Source organism: Pelecanus crispus, chromosome 6 (genome assembly GCF_030463565.1).
Source record: "Pelecanus crispus isolate bPelCri1 chromosome 6, bPelCri1.pri, whole genome shotgun sequence".
NCBI lineage: Eukaryota > Metazoa > Chordata > Aves > Pelecaniformes > Pelecanidae > Pelecanus > Pelecanus crispus.
In genome coordinates, this window is record NC_134648.1 from 50,616,174 (window position 1) to 50,637,673 (window position 21,500).

The 21,500-nt window shown below is 35.2% G+C and overlaps 1 protein-coding gene across 1 annotated transcript in view; it reads right to left on the minus strand.

Moving 5' to 3' along the window:
• The window catches only part of CEP128 (centrosomal protein 128), a 127,213-nt gene that overhangs the window by 4,139 nt on the left and 101,574 nt on the right, over positions 1–21,500 (minus strand). Inside the window, exons 20-22 of the mRNA XM_075712880.1 lie at positions 6,694–6,771; positions 4,626–4,739; positions 818–926 (exon numbers count right to left, since the gene is read on the minus strand). Of these exons, the coding sequence (XP_075568995.1) occupies positions 818–926; positions 4,626–4,739; positions 6,694–6,771 (301 nt within the window). The remainder of the gene's footprint in view (positions 1–817; positions 927–4,625; positions 4,740–6,693; positions 6,772–21,500) is intronic.

The window sequence follows — 21,500 nt, forward strand, 5'->3', positions numbered from 1 at the left end:
CTAAGATGTGAAGGTTTGAAAGTGCAATGAAGCCTGAAATAGGACTTTCCATTACAGAATGCAACTTACTGAATAGGTTCCCAGTACACAAACTGGCTACATTGAAAAGAAATAGAAGGTGATATCCTTCTGAAGAAAAGTATTCTGATATCCATGTGCTGATATGCTCAAAAAAAACCCTTAAAAACTTTTTTTTTTTTTAATTTTGACACTCATGCAAAGGTGCGCCTGTATGAGGTAAAGATCTAATATGTCCTATCTTTCACTGAGCAATTCCTAGCTGTATTAGAGATCCTGTGACTTTGCATGACCACAAGTTGTATACGCACTAGGGGATAGAAGGAATAGTTAAAAAGAACTATTGAAGTCGAAGCAGAATTAGTGAATTCAACTTTCACTGTTAAACTGCTACACAAGCATGAGACTAACTGGTACAAATGAAAGATCTGGGAAAGAATCCTTGGCTGAGGATGTCTCTCTGGTCCCTGAAAAGATACACAGCTTACACAGGTATTATCCTTCATGCAGAGATTCAAAATCCAAGTGCAGCCCTTTTTTTTGGCATAGGTTTGGATGACAAACAGAATATATTGTATGTCCCAGTTAAAAAAACCCAAACAACTGTCAGTGGGATGCAATGAAGTACTTCCTAGACAAAGACATCCAGCCAGTATCTAAAGCTAAAACACATGAGGACTCTTAAGATGGTTCTAGCATTTTTTTGTTGAAAAGTAGAGTGTCTTACTCTCTCAAGTAAAATAGCTTTAAAAGAGGAAAATACATTACTTGTAGATTTTTTCTGTGAAACAATACTTACAACCTGAATCGGAGAGCAGTGAGCTGGACAAAAAGCTGTTTTGAGTATGCCAACTAGAAGAGGGAGCAGCCACTTCTATATCAGAAATGTCAGCATCCATTTTCACATCCTATGGCAGCCAAATAAAAATAATTTTTACCTGTTAACATCACACAGATGTAAACTTTAACAAAAAACACACAGTAGCACACATACAGGTATATGCTGTGATTTCACACATGCTGGAAAATACCGATTTGAATTCTCAGAATTCTCAGTATTGCATTTAGGTTCAAATTAATTTGCTTATGAATTTCATGCCCATTTCATCATTACAAAATCTCTGAAAAAAACTGCTTTGCCTTGAGAAAAGCATTGGGAGCACTGCAAGTTTTTGTTGCTACAATAAGTTGTAAAAATGCTCTCTTTCCTGTTTACATCACATCTGCATTTCAGGACAAAGCATAGCAGCAAGGCAGACATCAGTGAATGATGAATTCTTCATCAATGAATGGTCCACATTAATTCTCTGAAGCTCCATGAGTAAGTGGTAATAAAAATTAAATCCATTTTCCCTGCCACTGAGGAAACTTGAAGTTCATTGATTTCTCATATCAAAATACCTGAAGTTGTTTTTCCTTTTTTTGTTAAGCCATTAAATGAAGTCTGAAGTACAATATTACTATTTATGGCTAGACCCATACAGCATAGCTTTTTGGTGAGTAAAGTCATTTGGTCTATAAGCTAAAAAAAGGCCATTTAAAGAAAAATCTCCATAAATCTTTATAAGCAAGGCAGCAAGTAGTCCCCAGTTGCAATACGTTCCAAAATAAGATTAAAAGCTTGGCTTGGTACCCAAATTACTCAGTTTCTTGAAACGAGAAGAGATAATAATGCACAAATGCATCAGTTCATAAAACACTCAATTTTGCTACTGAATTCTTACCATAAACAGCCTGAGGGAATTTTGTTAAAAGATCTTACAATTTATCATTCATGCTGATACTAAGATTTGAAAATTAAACAGAAAACAAAATAAAATTCAACATTAATTTAGAGACAGAATGTGCTTTTGTCCCATGACTGAAGAGGGATTTACTCCTATTAAGACTAATGGGAATTATACATATTAATCCCCTTATGTGCTGATGAGAGACTTAATATCTCAAGTGTACATAGCACAATAACAACTGTTAAAGAATAAAAAAAGTTTTTGTCTTTTCATTCTGCTTCCAGAAATACTATCTTAGAACAGAGCTTTTAAACAAGTAAGGTGCTTCTACCAGCATCTCCATTGCAAAATGGCTTTCTCTTTACAGAAGTTTTAACTTACAGAATGTGTCTTTTCTCATGTGCTTCATTTACAGTTACATCTGTATGCTGTGTTTGACTAGATGGTCAGTTGTTCATGGCAGAGAAACTGTCCTAAAATATTTGCTTCTATCTATCATAACATTTATCTTTAGTTTTCCTCTAGCTTTCTCTTTTTATTTTGCTTCAGTTGGTATTCTCTATTATTTATTTTATTTTTATATGTTATATTTATCTTCCTTTTTCCCAATTTTTTCTTTATCTACTATCACTCATCCCTTTCTTAGCTAAAAAATCAAAATTGTTGTACTTGACGATATTCTGCCAGCCTCTGGCCTCCTTTATTACTGGAAATCTTACATTTTAACACATACAAATAGAATTACGATTTTCCTGGGCTTCTAAGCAACAGGTATTTTAAAGTCATCTGACAAGACTACAGAGGAGTAGGAAGATTGAGTGGGGACAAATGAAATCATAAGAAAGGAAGAAAAATAACTGCTTTTAGGGGAACACTCAACTTTGGTTTCATTTTTGCTCCTTAAAATGAAAAGAGGCTAAGACACAGGATTCAGTAATGCCTCTCTGAGATTAATGTTGGCAAGCAAGCTGAAAGAAGTGTATTACAAGAAAGGCTAGAAAGATCATAACAGAGGAGAAAGATTAATTCCACAAGTAATTTTATCTAAAATGGTCAATGTAAAAATTTTACAAGAATTCTCTTTTTTAAAACATGCATTTTCTTATCACCTACCAAATATCTGTCTACTTTGTATAGCAGAAGCACTACGTTGTGTACAGCACATGAATCTAAACTCTCAGAAAGAATGAACTTTCATGTCCCCAAGCCTACACTCTTCCACCAATCAATTTAGGGACTCCCAACTGACAAATAGTAAATATAGTAAAAAAAAAAAAATAGTAAAAATAGTAAAATAAAAAAAATTAAACAACAATGCATTTGAGTTAGTTCCAAGGGAGAGTAAGAAAGGCAAGCATTAAAAAGGTTTTTTTTAGACTATGCTAGCCTGATCACTGAAATCAGATTAGCACCTGTCTGTTACTTGCTTTTGAACATTCTGTTCTATTTGTAACAGCCATGACAGCAAAGAGTACTGTATGTCATGTAAAAACCCAATTAGGCCTGACTAAATGGAAGCCATTAAATGCTATCTGTTGTCTAAAGAAAAAGGAAGTGTTTTGGAATCAGCTTCATACTGGATTCTGACTACAGAGTTCAAATCATGTGAGCTCAGTGAGTTCAGTCAGCTTAGTGCAATATTATACTCTACCATCAGCTGACTGCATTCCACTTAGCTTTTCAATGTTTTCCAAATTTCAATGGCTACTGAATTAGTAACTCTTGCGTGAAGGCAAGAGAAATTCAAGAAAATGAAGATTATCATTAGCAACAGACTGAAAATGAATCTGCCCTGTTTCTTCCTGTCAATTCTTACAGAAGAGTAAGAAGGCTTTTTCAAGTAGCTTAATACTTTCTTCTTAAAACAGCAACTTACTAAGCTAAAATACTCTGTTACTTATTTTACCTTTTCCACTTTTTAAAAGACCGACTGGTAAGTATGTCCTCATTTTACAGAAGGAAGACCCCTACGGAGGAGGCGGGGAACACAAACAGCTTAAAGTTTTTTGATGCATGGTATGTGATCCTAGATTTTGAGCTCAGCTGCTTAGAGACACTGGTAAGGTTCATTGCCAAAGAATCTTGATTTGATTGTGATACATAGCAGAAATACTAGCATGATTCTTCAGTTCTGATCACTTATTTCAACCATGTCCATACAAAATTGTAGTTCTGCCAAAGTACGCTGCTATCACAATAACACAGAGTGAGAAGTGATATGACAGTGAAAAGGTAATATGAAGAGAAAGTAAGTGGGTCAGCAACTGGAAAGGTGAACTCATTACAGGCAATGTTTCTAAACAAGAGCACTGGATTTGTATTGCAGGGAGTTAGGAAATTATGCTTAGCCCTGTTATCAGTCTGTTGAACGACCTTTAGCAAATCACTTCCCCTCTGTTCACCTCAATTTCTTTTATGTATGAAACAGACATCACACAGTATCTTTTGTAAAGAATGCAAAGATCAGCTACTGAAAAATCACTATACACGATCTAAAAATTAATCATCCTTTTAATGGAGGAAACAGGTTTCTATATTTATCCTTTACATGAAAGGACAAGGGAAAATTGAACAAACCAATCAAAAAATTGCTGTAGACAGCAATTTGACAAAGCAGGTAAACACTTCAGAGTAGTAAGACACAGCAAGACGCTTATCTGTGAAATTTTAAACATTTTTGGAAAGTATCCATGGTACTTTACCATGAAGACAACACTTCTGTCATCAAATTTTACATCAGCCATGGCAGTGACATAAAACAGAAACATTAATGTGTGATTTTAGTCTATGTTTGTACTATGAGTTAATATACATAAAATAAGCTTACGTTGCTGATTGAAAGTAATCGGGAAACAAAATTGTAGTACGCACACATACCTTGAATTGTTGGACTCTTTTTTTTGAATCTTTCAGCTGTTGCTGTAGAGAACTCACTATTTCTTTGTACTTCGTATACCTTTCCTCAATCATCTCCCTTCGGCAATGGGACTCCTAGAAATGCATTGAAAGATCTAAATGATTTTGTAATGTGAAAAGCAGTTAATAAATGTTGGCTGGCTATTGTAAACACAGGTATCGCCAAGGATTTTCAATACAGCAAGAATGAATTAATTACTAACTTTCAGAGGTTGAAATACAGGGGCCATACAAAAGCATAATGTTCCGTACAGAATATTAAAATGAAAATAGGTTAAAATGTGAACAGCCTCATCCTTAACTGATGAATGATTTCTTGTAACTCTTTCCAAAATTCAGTAATATCATACCTTCTAACAAAGAAGTTCTGTAATGGTGAAAAATTAATTACAATACTGTAGAAACAAGCACTTGAAGAAAAAAAGTGTTGTAAGGACATGGACTAAACAGCACTTTCAAATAAGAAAACAATGCTTCTCACTGAGCTAGCTAATGGTTCATCTGAATGAATACAACTACCAGGCAACTTGTGAGGCATTATCAAAGATTTACTTTCTCTCTCCTTCTCCCTTCCTATGAAAACAACGAGGGAAGAACTTGCTAGCAGTGGAAAGCAATGAACGGCTTTGAAATATTTCATTCATGCTACCACTTGAGAGTAAAATATGCTATTGTTCAAAAAATCCAATGTATTTTTTTCAAATAGAAGAATTAGTGAAACTCCAGACTGACATCAATCTCACAGCTAAGGTATAAAGCTTAGGTCTCTTGAATAATAAATTCTTTATTAAACGATACACAGTTGTTGGTAGGGACTCATCTTAACAGTCTTTAAGCATCAGGGAGAAGGACAGAGCTCGAAGTAAACCAAAGAATTTGGGTTCCAATCTCACGAATGCTGGCTAAGTGATAACTACAGCAAACCAGAAAATGACAATGTCATTTCATAGTAACGTTAAGCAAGAAAGTGCAAGTGTGAAGGAGACTGTAGAAACCCCACATTCAAGTTTCTGCTTTGCCTAGCTGAGAGCAGAAATTTTCCTTTAGCAGTGTGGAACCATTGGAAACAGAAGGCAAATGTCAACCTTTGTCAGAGCAAGAAGCTCTTCTGGGGATACCTGGAATGTGAAATTAAAACTATACATTGCAACAATTTTTTTCTTAAAAACCCCCAAACTTTTCAATCCACATTTGTGTTCCTAACTCTGTTGATGATGACAGCAATAAAACAGTGTACAATTATTAACACATGACCTCGTGCAAGAACACTCAGAATAAACAACGTTCCAAACAAATATGTTTTGAAATGTGTATGACTACCTCAGGATGAGAAATTCTATATAGCAAATAAAAGGCAAATCATTATGCATTTGTTGATCTGTGATTTAATACTGATTTAAAATTTATATTGTGCAGTGAGGTTCCAAATTCTTTTTTAGTAAACCACCAACTTCATGTATGGAAAGTGTATACAGTGGGTTGGCCACCTAGCCACTGATTTGAGGCTTATTGCTCTTGACAGTACTCCATCACTGTCAGTATGTCCCACTGTGTCCAAACAAACGCACCTTGATTTAATAGTGATACTGGGAAAATAAGTGACAATTATTGGCATTATGTCAAAACAAACAAACAAAAAGCTGTAAAGCTCACCTATTTTTGCTCATTAATTTAAATATTGAAATAACTGGCATAATTTATTTCATTACAAAATTTTCATTTTTTAACAAGTAATATCAGAATTCACCACTCAATAGAAATATTCTGAACCAGTAATTAGAATTTGACCTATTATGCCCAGTTATTAATGGTTGCTTACACTATGGAGCACCGCAGCAGTGTTACTAATTAGGACTAAATTTATAACCTCGAAAAAATCTGTATAAACATGAAAATAAATTTCTGTATGTTTTTATAATATGTACATATGTAATTTTAAATATCTTAACCTATTTATCTACACATATGGAGAGGACATTAATTAACCAAAATATTTTAGAACTACTGAAAGAGTCAAATGAAATCTTACTCCAATATCTTTGAAATCTTCTAACAGGCTCAGTTTCTCAGGAACAGACTCCAGATGGTCTAAAGCTACTCGAGTACTCTAAAGAACAGAATACAAGATAAGACATAAAAAAATTAGTCAATTCTTTCAGCCATCTTGAACATTAAAAACCTATTACATCTATGGAAACAGGTTTGTAGGTATGTATGTGTAAATTAAACAGGTCAACAGTAAACAGGCTGTTAAGGAAAAAGAAAGACAAAATAAAAGACATAGCACAGTTTCCTTAATTTGAGTCTCCATGAATAGTTACCAGTTTATTGAGCAGAACAATACTTATTTACAAATTTGGAGTTTATGTAGCCTTCAGAATGAAATTTTCTTTTATTACACTTCAGGGAGTAAAGTACATTTAATAAAAATATAAATCTATACTCACAATGTTTATAACTTTGTAGTTAAACACATAATAGAAACATCTTTTTTTTTTTTCAAATACAAACATGTGCAATTAGCACTTAATAAAATATAGAACAATCAAATTTCATATTTTTGGTTTAGATATACAGTATGTACTGCTGAAAGGTGAATTACCACTCTAGGGAGAGTTAGGGTTGGACACAACAACAAGATTTCACATCCACACCCATTACACAAAAAATCTAGTCTATATCAAGATGCAAAGAACTGAAGAAAACGAGTATCATGTTTTGGATTTTGTGCACAGGTGAAGTTGGTTGGTCATGCATGAAGAGTAGTCATGCCCCATAAGCCAGATGCCTCTGGAGCTTCTCAAAGGCTACCCTTCTATTATTTGCTGAAGAGCAAGTAGAAATAATACTGTTTGTACTTTCTGAACAACAGTTGGTATTTCCCCCGCAATTCTATAAATCACACTTCTTTGGAAAAGGTTCTATTAAACTGGAATGCAATCTGCTAATAATGGGCTTCATTAACCATATTACTGCCCTAGCACTTTAAAGCAAAAATCTATACAACAAATAAAATTCATCAATCCTGAAGTCAAATATCATTATGCTGTAAAGTTTGTGCGAACTGAGTTAACTTGCCCTTAACTATAAAAGCTCTGTGGCTAGTCTTGGAAAGCCTCCATCTAACCAACATGAAAAACACCCCATTTAGATCCCAGACTTAAGACCTGGAGAGACTAAAACTTTCAATCACACCAGGATAAGAAAAGTCAGTGGGAACCTCTCAGCACAGTGCAGTCTACTCCAAAAAGCGATGTTTTGTATCACATAAAGGTCCCTGACAGTCTTCAAAAGCAACCCAATGAGTCAAGACTGTAGCAGTGTACTATGCTGGGTATACAAACCATGCAACATCAGTATAATTAGCAAACAACAAAAATACGTTACCAATGATTAATACTGAAGGAACTGTCTGCAGGCTTTATTGTTATAAAAAAGTGTATATCCATGTAGGCTAATTCCCTAGAGAGGAATGTGATTCTTTAAAAGCATAGCTCATAAATATATTTCTTTAGTTAAAAATCAATCACATAAAAATTTATTAAAAAACTGAAATGGGAGAAATAGCAATGAAATGAACGCTCATGCGAGCAGGCAGCTTAGATAACAGTATCAATATTGTTATATTAATATTTTATTAATAATCTTAACCACGTTACAAACAGAATGGATATTATATATTGTATACCAATGTAATAGGTACATTAATAATTTAGTAATATATTAAATAGCATTATCTGTAATATATATTGTACATACATAAAGCAACATACAAATATTATATATTTATATATTATCATATATTAATAGCAGTATTATTAAATTATTTATACTGCTACCATGACTGTCTAGTGACCACAGATCTTTTTTCCTACATGCTATTAATAATATAGACAAGCAGTTACCTGCACAATGAACTAAACAAGCCATTGCTCCTATAATTTATAAGCAACATTGCAAATTACAATAACGTAATATATGAAAAGATTACAATAACATATGAAAAACCATCATGTTTTGCTTTGAACCAACCGCTTGTCAGCTTAATTACATGCTCTCTCATTCTTATAGTATAAGCGAAAGAGTACAACCAATCTCTATTTATCTTCTCTCTGCAACTTCTCATTTTACAGAGCTCTTGCAATCTTTCCTATTCACATCTTTTTCAGGCTGAAGAGCCCTAGTGTACTTAGTTGTTCCTCACATGGAAGAAGTTTTGTGCCTTTGATGGTTCTTATGTCTCTAGTTCTGTGGTTTTTAAGATGGAGAGGAGGAGTGAGGAGTGGAGAACCAGAAATGAACAACCTAAATGCAGACATAGCATCCATTTAGAAGCAATGATGTCTGTCTTGTCTGCTTCTTTCCTAACAGTTCCAAACAGTCAGTTTTTAAGATTGTAAGAAATAGGCTTTCCATAACAAATGAAGGTCAAGTTTCATAAAAAATGGGATTCATTTGTGTCTCACAGGACTGAACCTGTAACCAATATTCAGTCCCAATAAAATAAATTAGGTAGTGGACGTAAGACTGGTTTTTCTGTTTCTGTAATTATATGTATGCAAAAATATTATGTATGTAAAAGTATTTCTTTAATATCTGTAATTAGGAAAAATTTGTACTGGCAGTTAATATGCTGATGATATTAGGACCTGTTCCTATAAAACAACTACCTGGTTAAATCAGTTTTTCAGATATTTGGGTTCTTTTTCCTTATGAGACTAATGAGGTTCAAACAGTATCTCCGACCTTCTAGGAATAAACTTTCACCCTTAGATTGTAGGCTTAGCTAAAAAAGGTCTCTCTTATCCCACTGTGACATTCTGCAGTAGAAATGCAAGAGGCAATAGGAAAAAAATATTTGGGAATTCCCAAATCTGGCCCTTTTTTCCAGGATAATTTCTACTCTTCACAAAATGCAGAAGAAAACAAGAATACATTGCAGTCAAAGGTGCTAGAACAATAACAACTCCATTATCACAGGTGAGGGGAAAGAATTTTACAAGAAGGTTGGATGAATTGTTGCTTCAAGAACAATAGGAAGAGTAAGAAGCCTACAAAATGGGGTAAAAGAATTGACCAGCAAGGAAGGATATTTTAGATTTCAAGTAGTACAGGAAGAACTGTCAAAAGTGAAACAGAATAACCCAAAGATTCTTTAGTCATTTAGTGAGAACAAGAAAACAGAAATGAGACAGGGAAAATAAGGTGGAGATAATTTAGGTATGAACCCAAAACAAAATGAGTATTTTTGCTTTTCTTTTATACTAACACATTAATTTTGTTAGATTTTTAAAATGTACAGGAATTATACAAGACTAAATATATGAAGTTATGCCTGAAAGATAGGTAAATCACTTCCTGAAATAGGCAGCACTGAGAACACCCAGTACAAAAAAGTCCTTAATTGCAACGTTGACAACTGACCATGGCAAATACTGGAAAAAGCCTGGACAGACAAAAAGGTGCACACTTGTGCTGACTTCCAGTGAATAAAGTAAGGCAAATCAGTTTTGCAAAACTCAAAGTGAGAATTAATAAAGGGTATTTCTTCTAACAAGAAAACAGTACTTTCTTCTTTCTCACCTGCTGCATGAGAAAGGCAGTTAAGCAGATTTTACACTTAGATAGCCGTGTTTGGACCAAAACTAAAATTTATTGTATTATCTTCATAAGAAGTCTTGTATTTTAATGTGTAAATTTGCAATCAGTTTTTTTTACTTGCAAAATTCACCTAAGAAGATTTTATAAGGAGAAAAAAATTACTTTTCCGGTAAGAGATCTGGTTCTTTACCAGAAAAGAATTACAGAACCTGGAGGTATATATTAATAATGAGTGTGTAAAATGGATTCTTCATATTTTCAGGATGCAATCAGACAGGAGGCCTACATATTGTGTTTAAAGTGTTTTTCACAGATTATAGTGTAGAAATGTTTTTATAGCTGTAAAATACCTTTTTTTCCCCCAAAATGCTACTATACATCTCCACTTGAAAGTAAAATTGCCTAGATGTATCTATCAATCCCTAATGTTTCCCTCTTATAAGAATCAACCATTTCACTTTTACCACACTAACGCAGTATTCATTCATATTTCATGCTTCATTTACAATGGCCTTATGTTCATCAAAGCATTGATTTTCCACTCCATTAATTTATGATGAGATGCAATGTTTGCTGCTTCTTCCCAGAGTAGCCCCTGGTACTGGTTTATATGTGTGTTTCTAAGGCTGGGGAATCTATGAGAGACAACAGACCCTAAGCAATCCAAACTTAAATATATGTGAAACAAAATACTGAATCCTCATGTTCAGCAGTCATTCTAGTATCACAAAGATCTGATGGACACATGTGCACAAAGTTTTTTACTTTGAATACCAACAACTCCCTTACCCCTTCAGAAACAAAATCCTTCCTCACAGGGAACAACCCCAAAATTATAACATCCCTCAATCTTTCCTCTTGGTCCAGCACCAAATTAAACCACAAATATTTTAATCTTACGGTATAAATTACCTAACATATTTTGCTGAAGTATTGTATTTACAAACTGCAGAAAAATATACATTTGAGATGTCATACAGAGTTGAAATAAAGTTGCCTGGGACAGAGGACATAGTTAATTTAGTGGCTCCTCAGCATGCTATAAAGTATATTCAATTTACGGCAATTTTTTTTTTCAACTACAAAGATTTCTGTCTTTTTTTCCCCCTGTTTTAATAAAAATGACCTGTGATCTGTTCTCAGCATAAAAGGAACTCAGGCCCTAAGTGTAAGCCCATGTCTTAAGCCATCCCATTTTTCAGTTCTTTCTCTAAATTCCAGTGCCAAGACCTCATGTCAACACTGTCTGTACATGGAGTTAAGGAAGATGCTCATCATCTGTTCTCCCCAAGTGTCTCCTAAATATATCCCCTCTATTTCACATACTTTTGGGGGGGGGGGGGGGAAGAATAGCTGTGCCTCAGCTAGTCCTCATTAGTTACATTATTAAATGTAATCTTGAAAGCAGAAGACCAGCCTTCAGGTTATATGCATACTCAGTCCTTGTTTTTTTGGTTTCATCAAGAAACATGTGGATAAAGGATGATATAGGCTACTTCAATTTCTGAAAGGTTTTTTAGATTCCTAAAATTTAAACCTAACTTCACACATAAAATGATGGGCTTGAAGCTAACCGTTACTAGTAGACCATGGGGTAACTATACATATTTCCAAGAATGCGCTAAGTCAGTGCTCAATATCAATCAGAAAAGCAAAATCAACACTAGGTAAAATCAGGAAAAGAAAAAAAAGCCAGAGAAGATAATTATTCCCAAATATGAATCCACAGTGTACTTGCATCTTGACTCTTGACTACTGAGTGCAGCTGTAGACCTCTATTTCAGAACAGAAATAAGGAAGGTCAGAGAAGAGCAACAAGAATGATCAAAGCCATGGAGCACAGTTTCCATGTGAGAAATGATTAAATACAATGACTCAAAAAACCAGGACTCTTCAGCCAGGAAGACAGATGCCTGAGGGGAGAAATGACCAATTTGCATAAAATCAGAAGTCACATAAAGATAGAAAATTTTATATGGGTTTAAGCAGAAAACTGGGCAAGTTCATGAATGAGAAAGACCATGGAAGGGTTCCAAATTCATAGAAACTACATCTAAGTCTGGAAGTCTCTGAGCTTTGAATGGCTGGACTCGGAATGAATGAGTGGGAAACAAAATATACATCAGTTCTCTTCATACACTTTTCCCCAAGCATTTTATTTTGGCCATTGTTGTGATGTCTATAGCTGAGCTAGATTGACCTTTGGTCTTAACCAGAATGGTTCCTTTTATATTCTAAAATTCTCACAGTCTTCTGAGCAGTTTGTGAAGTGATTTGAATAGGATAACTCACACACTAACATTTTCAGGGTCAGAAATGTGTGCCTTTTTCATAAAACCAATTAAAAGAATGGTAGTGATGTGCAAATAAAAACAGAAAAAGAAAAAAGCCAAGTTTGTTAGGAGAAATTCAATAAAGAAGGCGGCAACAAAAGAATACGTTGAAGAATGGGAGGGAAAGGTGATGAAAGAGCTTTTCGTTTGCCCACAGAATTGGTCTGGTAATTTAATGAAATGCACAGCAACCTCCTCAATGCGGATCAAATGCCATACTTGTATCATTAATGACTACACTCTATTCGATTAAAAGAGATGGATTTAGCTGCACACATAAAATGTGAAAAAGGATGTTTGAAGCACCTGACATAGAGGGCAATTAAGTACTATTAACTTTTTTCCCAGAAATCGGAAAGCTGTATGCCATAATGCATACAAATAATCCTAAAGACAGCAATCACATCTGTCTGCTCATTGTTTAACAGGGAACAGAAGGTACTGATACAGTGCACTGATGGTACCGATAAGAAGAAGAAACACCAATTGTACTGACTGGAGCAGTATTAATGGTATTTTACTTAACAGCAGTCTCTTCCATAAAGCGAGTGCTGTTAATCTTTCTGTTTTTAAAATAAAGATTATTTACTTTGAAAAGGGGCGTTCTGTGTTTTCACAGAGAACGATAAAACAAATTACTCATTTTCCATGACTTCATACAAATACTTTGATGTTTAAACTGCATGTGAACAGTGAATCCTCCTATATTGATGTATTCTTGGTGATAGTTTCACACTGTCTCAAGGGACAGATCTAAATCAAAATCAGATACACATTTTATTTTTAGTCTCAAAGCTGCAATGCTAAATGCAAATAAATCAAAGCAGGTTTGTATATAGCCCTCCTAAAGTTTGCCTTTATAGTTGGTATATTGAAAACACATAAACATAAACCAGAAACAAAACTTCACTGACTTTCAAGTACGGTACTCCTTTCTTTTCTGAGGTAGGTAAAAACAAATGGCTATCTGTATTGCACAGATATTTTTGAAAATTAGAGCTGACTTAAGTACCAGTTAGCTAATCCCCAAAGAATACCCATAAAAAGATTAAATGCAACTGTAATTTTAACTGACTGCAATGCATGTCAGCAGGCAGTTACTCACAATTCAGATGAAAGATGTAATGTTAAAGGTGACCTATGATGACTTATTTTTAAATGGCCTTAGCATGTTGAATACTTAAATAGCAAGAATAGGATGCACCCAGCAAGTATAAAGGTATCCTCTGCTGTCTTTGTTAACACCTGTGAAACTATGCATTGTCAGCTTCTATCTCCAGCACTAGACTGATACATCATACACTTTTCTTTTACACAGGGTGTGGTTCTACTTAAGAAGCCTGAGGTTCTCTCTTTACTTTCATATGCCAGGCAAATTCCACGATAGCTGGGACATTCTGTGACGTAGTACATCATATGTATAGAGGTAACTTTAAGAGAAAACAAAAATGTATTTTTTATCTTTATATTCCACATATACCATTACTCCAATTATACCATTGTTTTGATGATTTCAGCACATCAAGAAATCAATTTACCCTTACAAAGATAGGCAACACATATAAATTTATCAAGTTACACAACATGCAAGTTCAATTGGCTTTTTTTTTTCTATACTACATTGTTTCATCAAAGTTTTAACTAGTAAGATTTTTTTTTAAGCAAAACCTATGCTTATACTAATGAAAAACAAAAGACCTTTGTTAACAAAGCACTGCAAATGTCAAACTAACTGAACTTTTAATTTAGACTCCAGATGTTTTTGCATGGGGTGGACCACATTTTAATTAAGAGAGCTTCATGAATGCTTCCTTTCCTGTTTGCAATGACATGGACCATCTCTTCTCTCATTCATGTGCACATAACATCCCTGTGGTAACTACAGGAAATGTTTACATGGAAAAACATTAGGAAAGTATTTAATGAATTTTTAGTTGTTTGATGCATACTAGCAGCTGGAAATGTGGAGGAGACAGTGCAGCCTTTTGGCAAGCCAGCTCTCTGTGAATCATCAGCTAGTACTCCGAGTACTATTGGGGGTCCACAGGACTAGTTTTTGAGATCTATTCTTTATTGTTTACTGAGATTTTGATCAAGACATAATTACTGGAATTACTGGAAATTAAAAGAAATATAACACAAGAGACAGAGTGTGTAAAGTAAAGCAATGTTAGGGGACACACATTCTTAAAAGTTATAAAGACTTCCTTGTCATTCATTCATGAATGCTATCTTCAAATTTCTGGAGCTTTGCAGGCTAAAAATCTTTACATGTAATTTTATGTTTATGTTTTGTATGCTAACAGTATTTCATCAAGCCTTCCAGAAAGCATTAAAATAAATTCAATTAACACAGCCTTCATGGAAAGAAGAAATATTGTCCAGTTTTACAGCCAAGAAAAATTGAAATACAAAGAGAAATGATTTAACCAAGGATTCACAGCAAATCAGTGTCAAAGTAGAAAAAAAAATAGGAATTTGGTTTATAGATTTCCCCATTTTTAATCAAAAGATGCACAACAATGAGAGGAAAAAAAATCTATGGTAGCATCAATAGGTGTAACTGATGTCTGTGTTCCTAAGGTTGTAATTTGTTCAAATATAAAACATTTAAATCTAAGATCAAGGACGTAGCAGCACATTAGAAACATTTTAGTCAATAGTCTGCTGTCAAAGAAAATTTAACTTGTTTTGTGATATATAAAGCAAACAAAAAAAAAGCATGCTATACCACATATATCTATGTCTTTCTTATCAAGTTATAAGCATCCTATATTCTCTGGAAGAATTCATAGATACACATTCACAGATGAAAGGCCAACATTTCTAAAGAGAATCCTGTGGATGCAACACACAGGATCTTTCTTTAAAATTATATTTACATACATATACATACTATGTTCAAAAAATGAAAGTGAAGACCACTGTATATTACTACTCTTAGTTAAACTAAGAGAAATAATTTAAGATATCTAAAGAATTACAGCCTTTTGTAATAAAGATTATCCTGAGATTTTTACTTTCTCTAATGGAAAATTGAGAGGATTTTGGTTTATTAAAATCTGGCAAAAACGTTCAATATTCACAACATGTGGAACACATCTCCACAATATTGAAAGGAACTTTCTACTTAGAGAATGTAAGGGTTGCATTAGGAGGAGTGTTGCCAGCAGGTCAAGGGAGGTGATCCTTCTCCTCTAGTCAGCCCTGGTGAGACACATCTCAAGTGCTGGGTCCAGTTCTGGGTTCCCCAGTATGAGACACACATACTGGAGACAGTCCAAAGGGCAGCTAACGTTCTTCAAGGGACTGAAGTATCTCTCCCATGAGGAAAGGCTGAGAGAGCTGGGATTGTTCAGCCTGGAGAAGAGAAGGCTCAGGGAGATCTCATCAATGTATACACATATCTGAAGGGAGGGTGTAGAGAAGAGGGAGCCAGGCTTTTTTCAGCAGTGCCCAGTGCCAGGACAAGAGGCAATGCACAAACTGAAACACAGGAGGTTCCATCTGAACATAGGAAACACTTTTTCACTGTGAGGGTGACTGAGCACTGGCACAGATTGCCCAGAGAGGTTGTGGAATCTCCATACTTGGAAATATTCAAAAGCCATCTGGCCACAGTCTTGGGCAACTGGCTCTGGGTGACCCTGCTTGAGCAGGGGTTTGGACCAGATGACCTGTAGAGGTGCCTTCCAACTTCAACCATTTTGTGATTCTGTAATGTATTGTATTACTGATGTCACTGTTGGAGTAACTATGAAGTTATTAGACCAGTCCTTAGACGTGCACCATGATTATTTTTCAATAAATAAATATAAAACTGTCATCCTGACTGCCAAACAAAGAGCAGTTTAATAAAGTTTACTGAGTTACCTACATTTTGTAACCTGCCTCTTACTGGCGATTTAGCAATAAACTCTTAGGCCGATATTTTAAATATTCTTTAACAAATACACAATAAAATATTCTTGATTACGCTTATCTGCAAATTTAGTATTCCAAGTCTCAATGCAAGTACATACATTTTTGTTACAATGTTATTTTCTTTCTTAATTTAGTAATTCATTTTTACAAAATAATGAAAAACATTTTTAAGAGAGGGTAATTTAAAAATAATGCTATATATCAGTTTTTGAGGGAATGGGGATTAGAGAGGTGACATTAGAAATATACATATATATGTTTAGTTTGTAGACTTTGTGCAAGTACACAGACTTGAATGAAATCCATCAATTAGAAAAGTTGTGCAGAATCTTATAAATCTATTTATTTCAGCATTTTTGGTTCCCACTCTAAATCTCAGTATTAGCCAGAAAGTGAGAAATAAATGAGAATGGGAGAGAAAGGCAATTGTTAAAACAAATCATACTCTTAACAGCAAAATAAATTATTTTACAGCAAAAAATATCAAAATGTTGGCAGAAGAAAATTAGAGGTGGCTGTATTAGGGAAAAACTAAAAGAACAAGTAAAGCACCAAATAATAGGGGGCAGAGGATGGATAAGTAGCTGGGTATTTAACAAGAGCAATAGATATGTAGGGGGAGAAGGCAACATCAAGGAAGAAAGGAAGAGGAAGGTGAGCATCAGGAGAAAAGAAACAGCTAGCTGCAAACACCATCAGAAGATTATAGAAGTTACTTGGTGGGAGTGAGCGGATGAAGGACTCGGGGAACCTTGGGAAAGTCCTCCACCCCCAGCAAAGGGAAGTGACACACTGGCTCGCCAAGGAAAGGAAAGGGCGAGGCAGGCAGGACAGAGGATCTCAGACTGCTGCTCCTTTCCCAGTCATTTTTATAAGATCAAAGAATAGCTGTGTTCTGGGAGGACCAGAAGGCCTTTGATGTAATGGTAGTTTTTGGCAAGACACTACAGAAGCAAACCAAGGGGATGAGCAAGTATTAACCCTTAGATTCAAGATTTCCTAAACATTCATACATACAATGTATGACAATCATGAAATAATCTCAAGAGCTAACAGCAAAATTTACTTATTGACGGAAGGCATATTGAGACAGAGAGAGAGAGAGTGCACCCTAAAATAGATGGTGTCAGGCAGTTGCATAATCTCTCTGTGAAATTCATTGGGCATTGTCACCCTTCCAATTCTTCTTTTAAAATGGGTGATAAATCAGAAAACTGAAGCAAATTTGAGCCTGCTACTACAGTAGAAGGATATAATAGCTTTTACGCTGCCGAGTGTGTGCAGACAGAAATTTGTTTTACTGGTATTCAAAACCTTACTTTCATGAACATAAAATATGAGTTACAACAAAATACATAAATGTTCATACCGAAAAGGAAATTCATATTAAATAACAATTTTGCAGAATACTTACAGCATTACTGGAGTTAACCTAGATTTACGACATTGTAACAAAAAGTTGAAACATGTCCAGAAAATCTGATCCAAGTATTCTAAGTAATGGTAACCTCACTTCTGGGTTCTCTACTGAAAGCAGCAAGCTGTCTAATTGATCAAAGGATATAAAATGCATATGTTCACTGGAATAGTTTCAGGACGTGGTTGATTTAAAATTGAATTTTCCAGTCTTTTATGTCAGACTAGTACTAGTAAGGCAGAGGAATCTGACTTGCAGCTTATGCTTACACAGAACATGATGTAGTTTACAGAAACCCACTGAGGTCACAGGCACGGCGTAGTAGCAGCATGCACCTACAAAATGCACCCTGACCTCTATGAGAATTAGATACACTTCCCATTGTAGCTACATCTGAAAATACAATACAGACTTTTTCCCCAGAAAATCATACACCCTTGTCTATAAATAATATACAGCCAAATCCTGTATGTAAGAGCTAAGCTACACTCAAGAATAAACTAAATCACCTTATTTAAAGATAAATCGTATTCGTTCTGGCAAAACATCAGACTACATAATTGATTACTAAAGGAAATCTAGTAATCAGGAAAATTACTTGTTAATAGTTATGTAATAACTAAATTCACTTTATTAAACAGTATTAAACCAAAAAAAGAGCCAAACAAAACACATAATCTCTAGTTACTCAAAACCTCAGTTTTGCCTGTACTTGTTACTCCCCTGGCACTTCTCATTTGAGAAAGCTGAAGGATTATTCCAGAATACACCTTGGTTCTTCAGCTCATTTTATATCCACTAGTGAGTCCATCTAAGTACCCCTGTTCTTCCTTCTTACCTTCCAGCTTCTGCTCCTGTCCTGTGCACGCTGCTAGAGCAAGAAGTGGTGTACCTATCTACCGAATCATACCGTACAACTGATCTGATTGAAGAAAAAGAGCCAAAAAATCCAAAAGCTTCTTGCGATGGGTACTATTTATTCTCAGGTTCCTTAAGGGAGTGACCAGATCAGGTGTCATGTCCTGAAGGAGGATAGTAATACAGCACTTTCCTTGGGAACCAAGCGAGTTGGCTAAGGAAAAAGGAGATCCAAGGAACTGTTGGCTATAGCAGACCGGCTGAGTCATGGGTAGGAGATGGAGCTTCCAGCTCAGACAGACTGCTGAGAGGAGAAGGAGCTGACAGGACTCAGAGACGATGCAAGGGACCCCCCTAGTTTCCTGTACCTCACAAAATCACTGAGTTAGATTAAGCTAGGCCTGGAAGGTTTATTCATGCAGAGCTCTGAAAAGAATCTGCTAGATTTCTGTCACATTTCTTTCCCAACTTTTTTTTACCTTAAGTTGCCGAGTTCATCACATGGCTACTACAACAATTTTACTGACAAGCGCAGGAGGCAGAAATGAGTAGATTGTAGAGAAAAGGAAGAGCATGGGCTGTGAAATATAACCTCAAAATATGTACATGTACAGTTTTCAGGTCATTCTGTAAAACAGTTTGTTTAGGTTACAGTCTTAATCTAAAGATTTAAAAAATGCATTTATTGTTAGACGTACATATCTTTTCTGTTGCTTAAAAAGGTATGCACAGCATAGAAACAATTTAAAAAGTGGCTGCAGGAGGCTTCATACTTGTGGTAAATGTCAGACAATTCTGTACTAAACCTCATCTACTCCTGTGCACAGCAATTTCTTCCCAGTATTAGGCAGAATAAGAATGCTGTGGAAGAAAATGCAGACAAGATTCCTAACCCAGCCATCCCATGGTCTTACAGGTTAAAAACAGCTCTGGAGAGCTGATGCTTTCCTATACATTTTGTACAGCGTGTGTACGTGTGTGTTCTGGCTTTTCCCTCTGTTGCCCCTTTTTGTATCTTGCATTTCATGAATCTTATGAACTGCCACCCTTCTGACAAAATTCTCCTAAGAAAATGCTTTTTCTACACAGCTTAAACATTTCTTTTCTCTATGTATTCTGTTTGAATTTGAATTTAATACCTTATGTCTCTATTCCGTTTCCATTGTCTATAACCTGAGTCAAATCACAGAATATGTGACTGGTTGTACTTTTTTGATGTTGCACTCTGAGCACTCAAATAACAGATAAGAAAATTTAACAAATACATGAGTACCATACGTATTATGTACCTATTGTTATAAATGCTGCATAGATACACAGCTATGTAGACATACACACTGTAAATGTAAGGATTCTTAAGGATCCCTTAAACAGCAAGCCTTATTCATTCTTTTGCTCAAGGGCTTTTCTACCATAGCTCATCCTGACACATTCAGACTGTATAAGTATTACTCTGTGTGTATTTTCTTTTTAAGATCAGTGAAGGGGGTGAGGAGAGAAAGAGAACGCTATCATCCTCTGAACTGAAACAGAGATATAAAGGTCAAACCCACTTATTATTTTAAAGTATTCACTATCAGCTATCTAACATCCAACTTTTCAGTACACTTAGCAATATATATAGCTGTATCTCCCCCTGAATTTAGCTGTTACTAAGACTTTGCATTTCTGAAAATCAGGCCTCAAAAGTCACAAAGTCAGATACCCAGAAAATAAGGAACACAAAGTAATTAACAGTCTGTGAAAAATTTAGTTTAAGTGATTTGCCTGACATCACAGAGGAACTTTATGGCAAAAGTAAAATGAGTCCCTTGGGAGCATTTGACAGCCTTAGTGATGACCATACTTTTCTTGCCTGCAATCTCAGGGCTTAACATTACACATCTTCCAATGTCAGCAATAAAGAAAGCAGTGACCGCTTTCAAGCTCTAGGATTTAGCATCACAAATTTGCATTCAGGTGTTACCTCCCAACTTGCAATAAGAAAGAAAATTATCTTTTACTGATGATAATAATCCTCTTCCTCTTCTATCTGAACAATAACTTACAAATCTTCCTTCTTAAAGTAGAAGAAATTAAAAGTATAAAAAGTAGAAAGGCTCCAGAAGAAATAGAAACAAACATTGTCACCAAAATATGGATTGAATTTGCATGGCATTGTGCTATTTGCAAGCAATTACCCTCTGCCTGTGTCAAAACAGCTCTGGGAGCAGAAAGGACAAGATATTTGCAGACAGTTTAACTCATGGTTTGTGAGAAATGGATGGCAGTGGATACATGCCTGACTGGTTGTCATGTAAGCAAACCATGAATAAGAGATGCTCCTGAACAGAACTAATGTCCTGGCAACACTTTACACTCACACAGCACTATGTAAAGTGCCACGACACTGAATCCCTACTCCCACAAGGCAGGAGTTCTAACTGCCCTCTGATTTACAAAGGGCCTTTTATGTGTGAATGTAAGCTTTTTTTAACATATTGAACATATTTTAAATATCTTTTTAAAATTGGAAGCTGTTTTCAGAGATGCACAGACAATCAGGAAGGATAAAATAATAATTTGCACAAGCAAATTTTAAAAGTTTGTGTTTGCAACCTTGATATTGTTTCAGTACTGGTTTCTTTAGATGAAATTTTCTGGATTTCCAATGAAAAGCAACTACAGGCCTGATACATACTGTTGTATGCATGTATGTAGGAC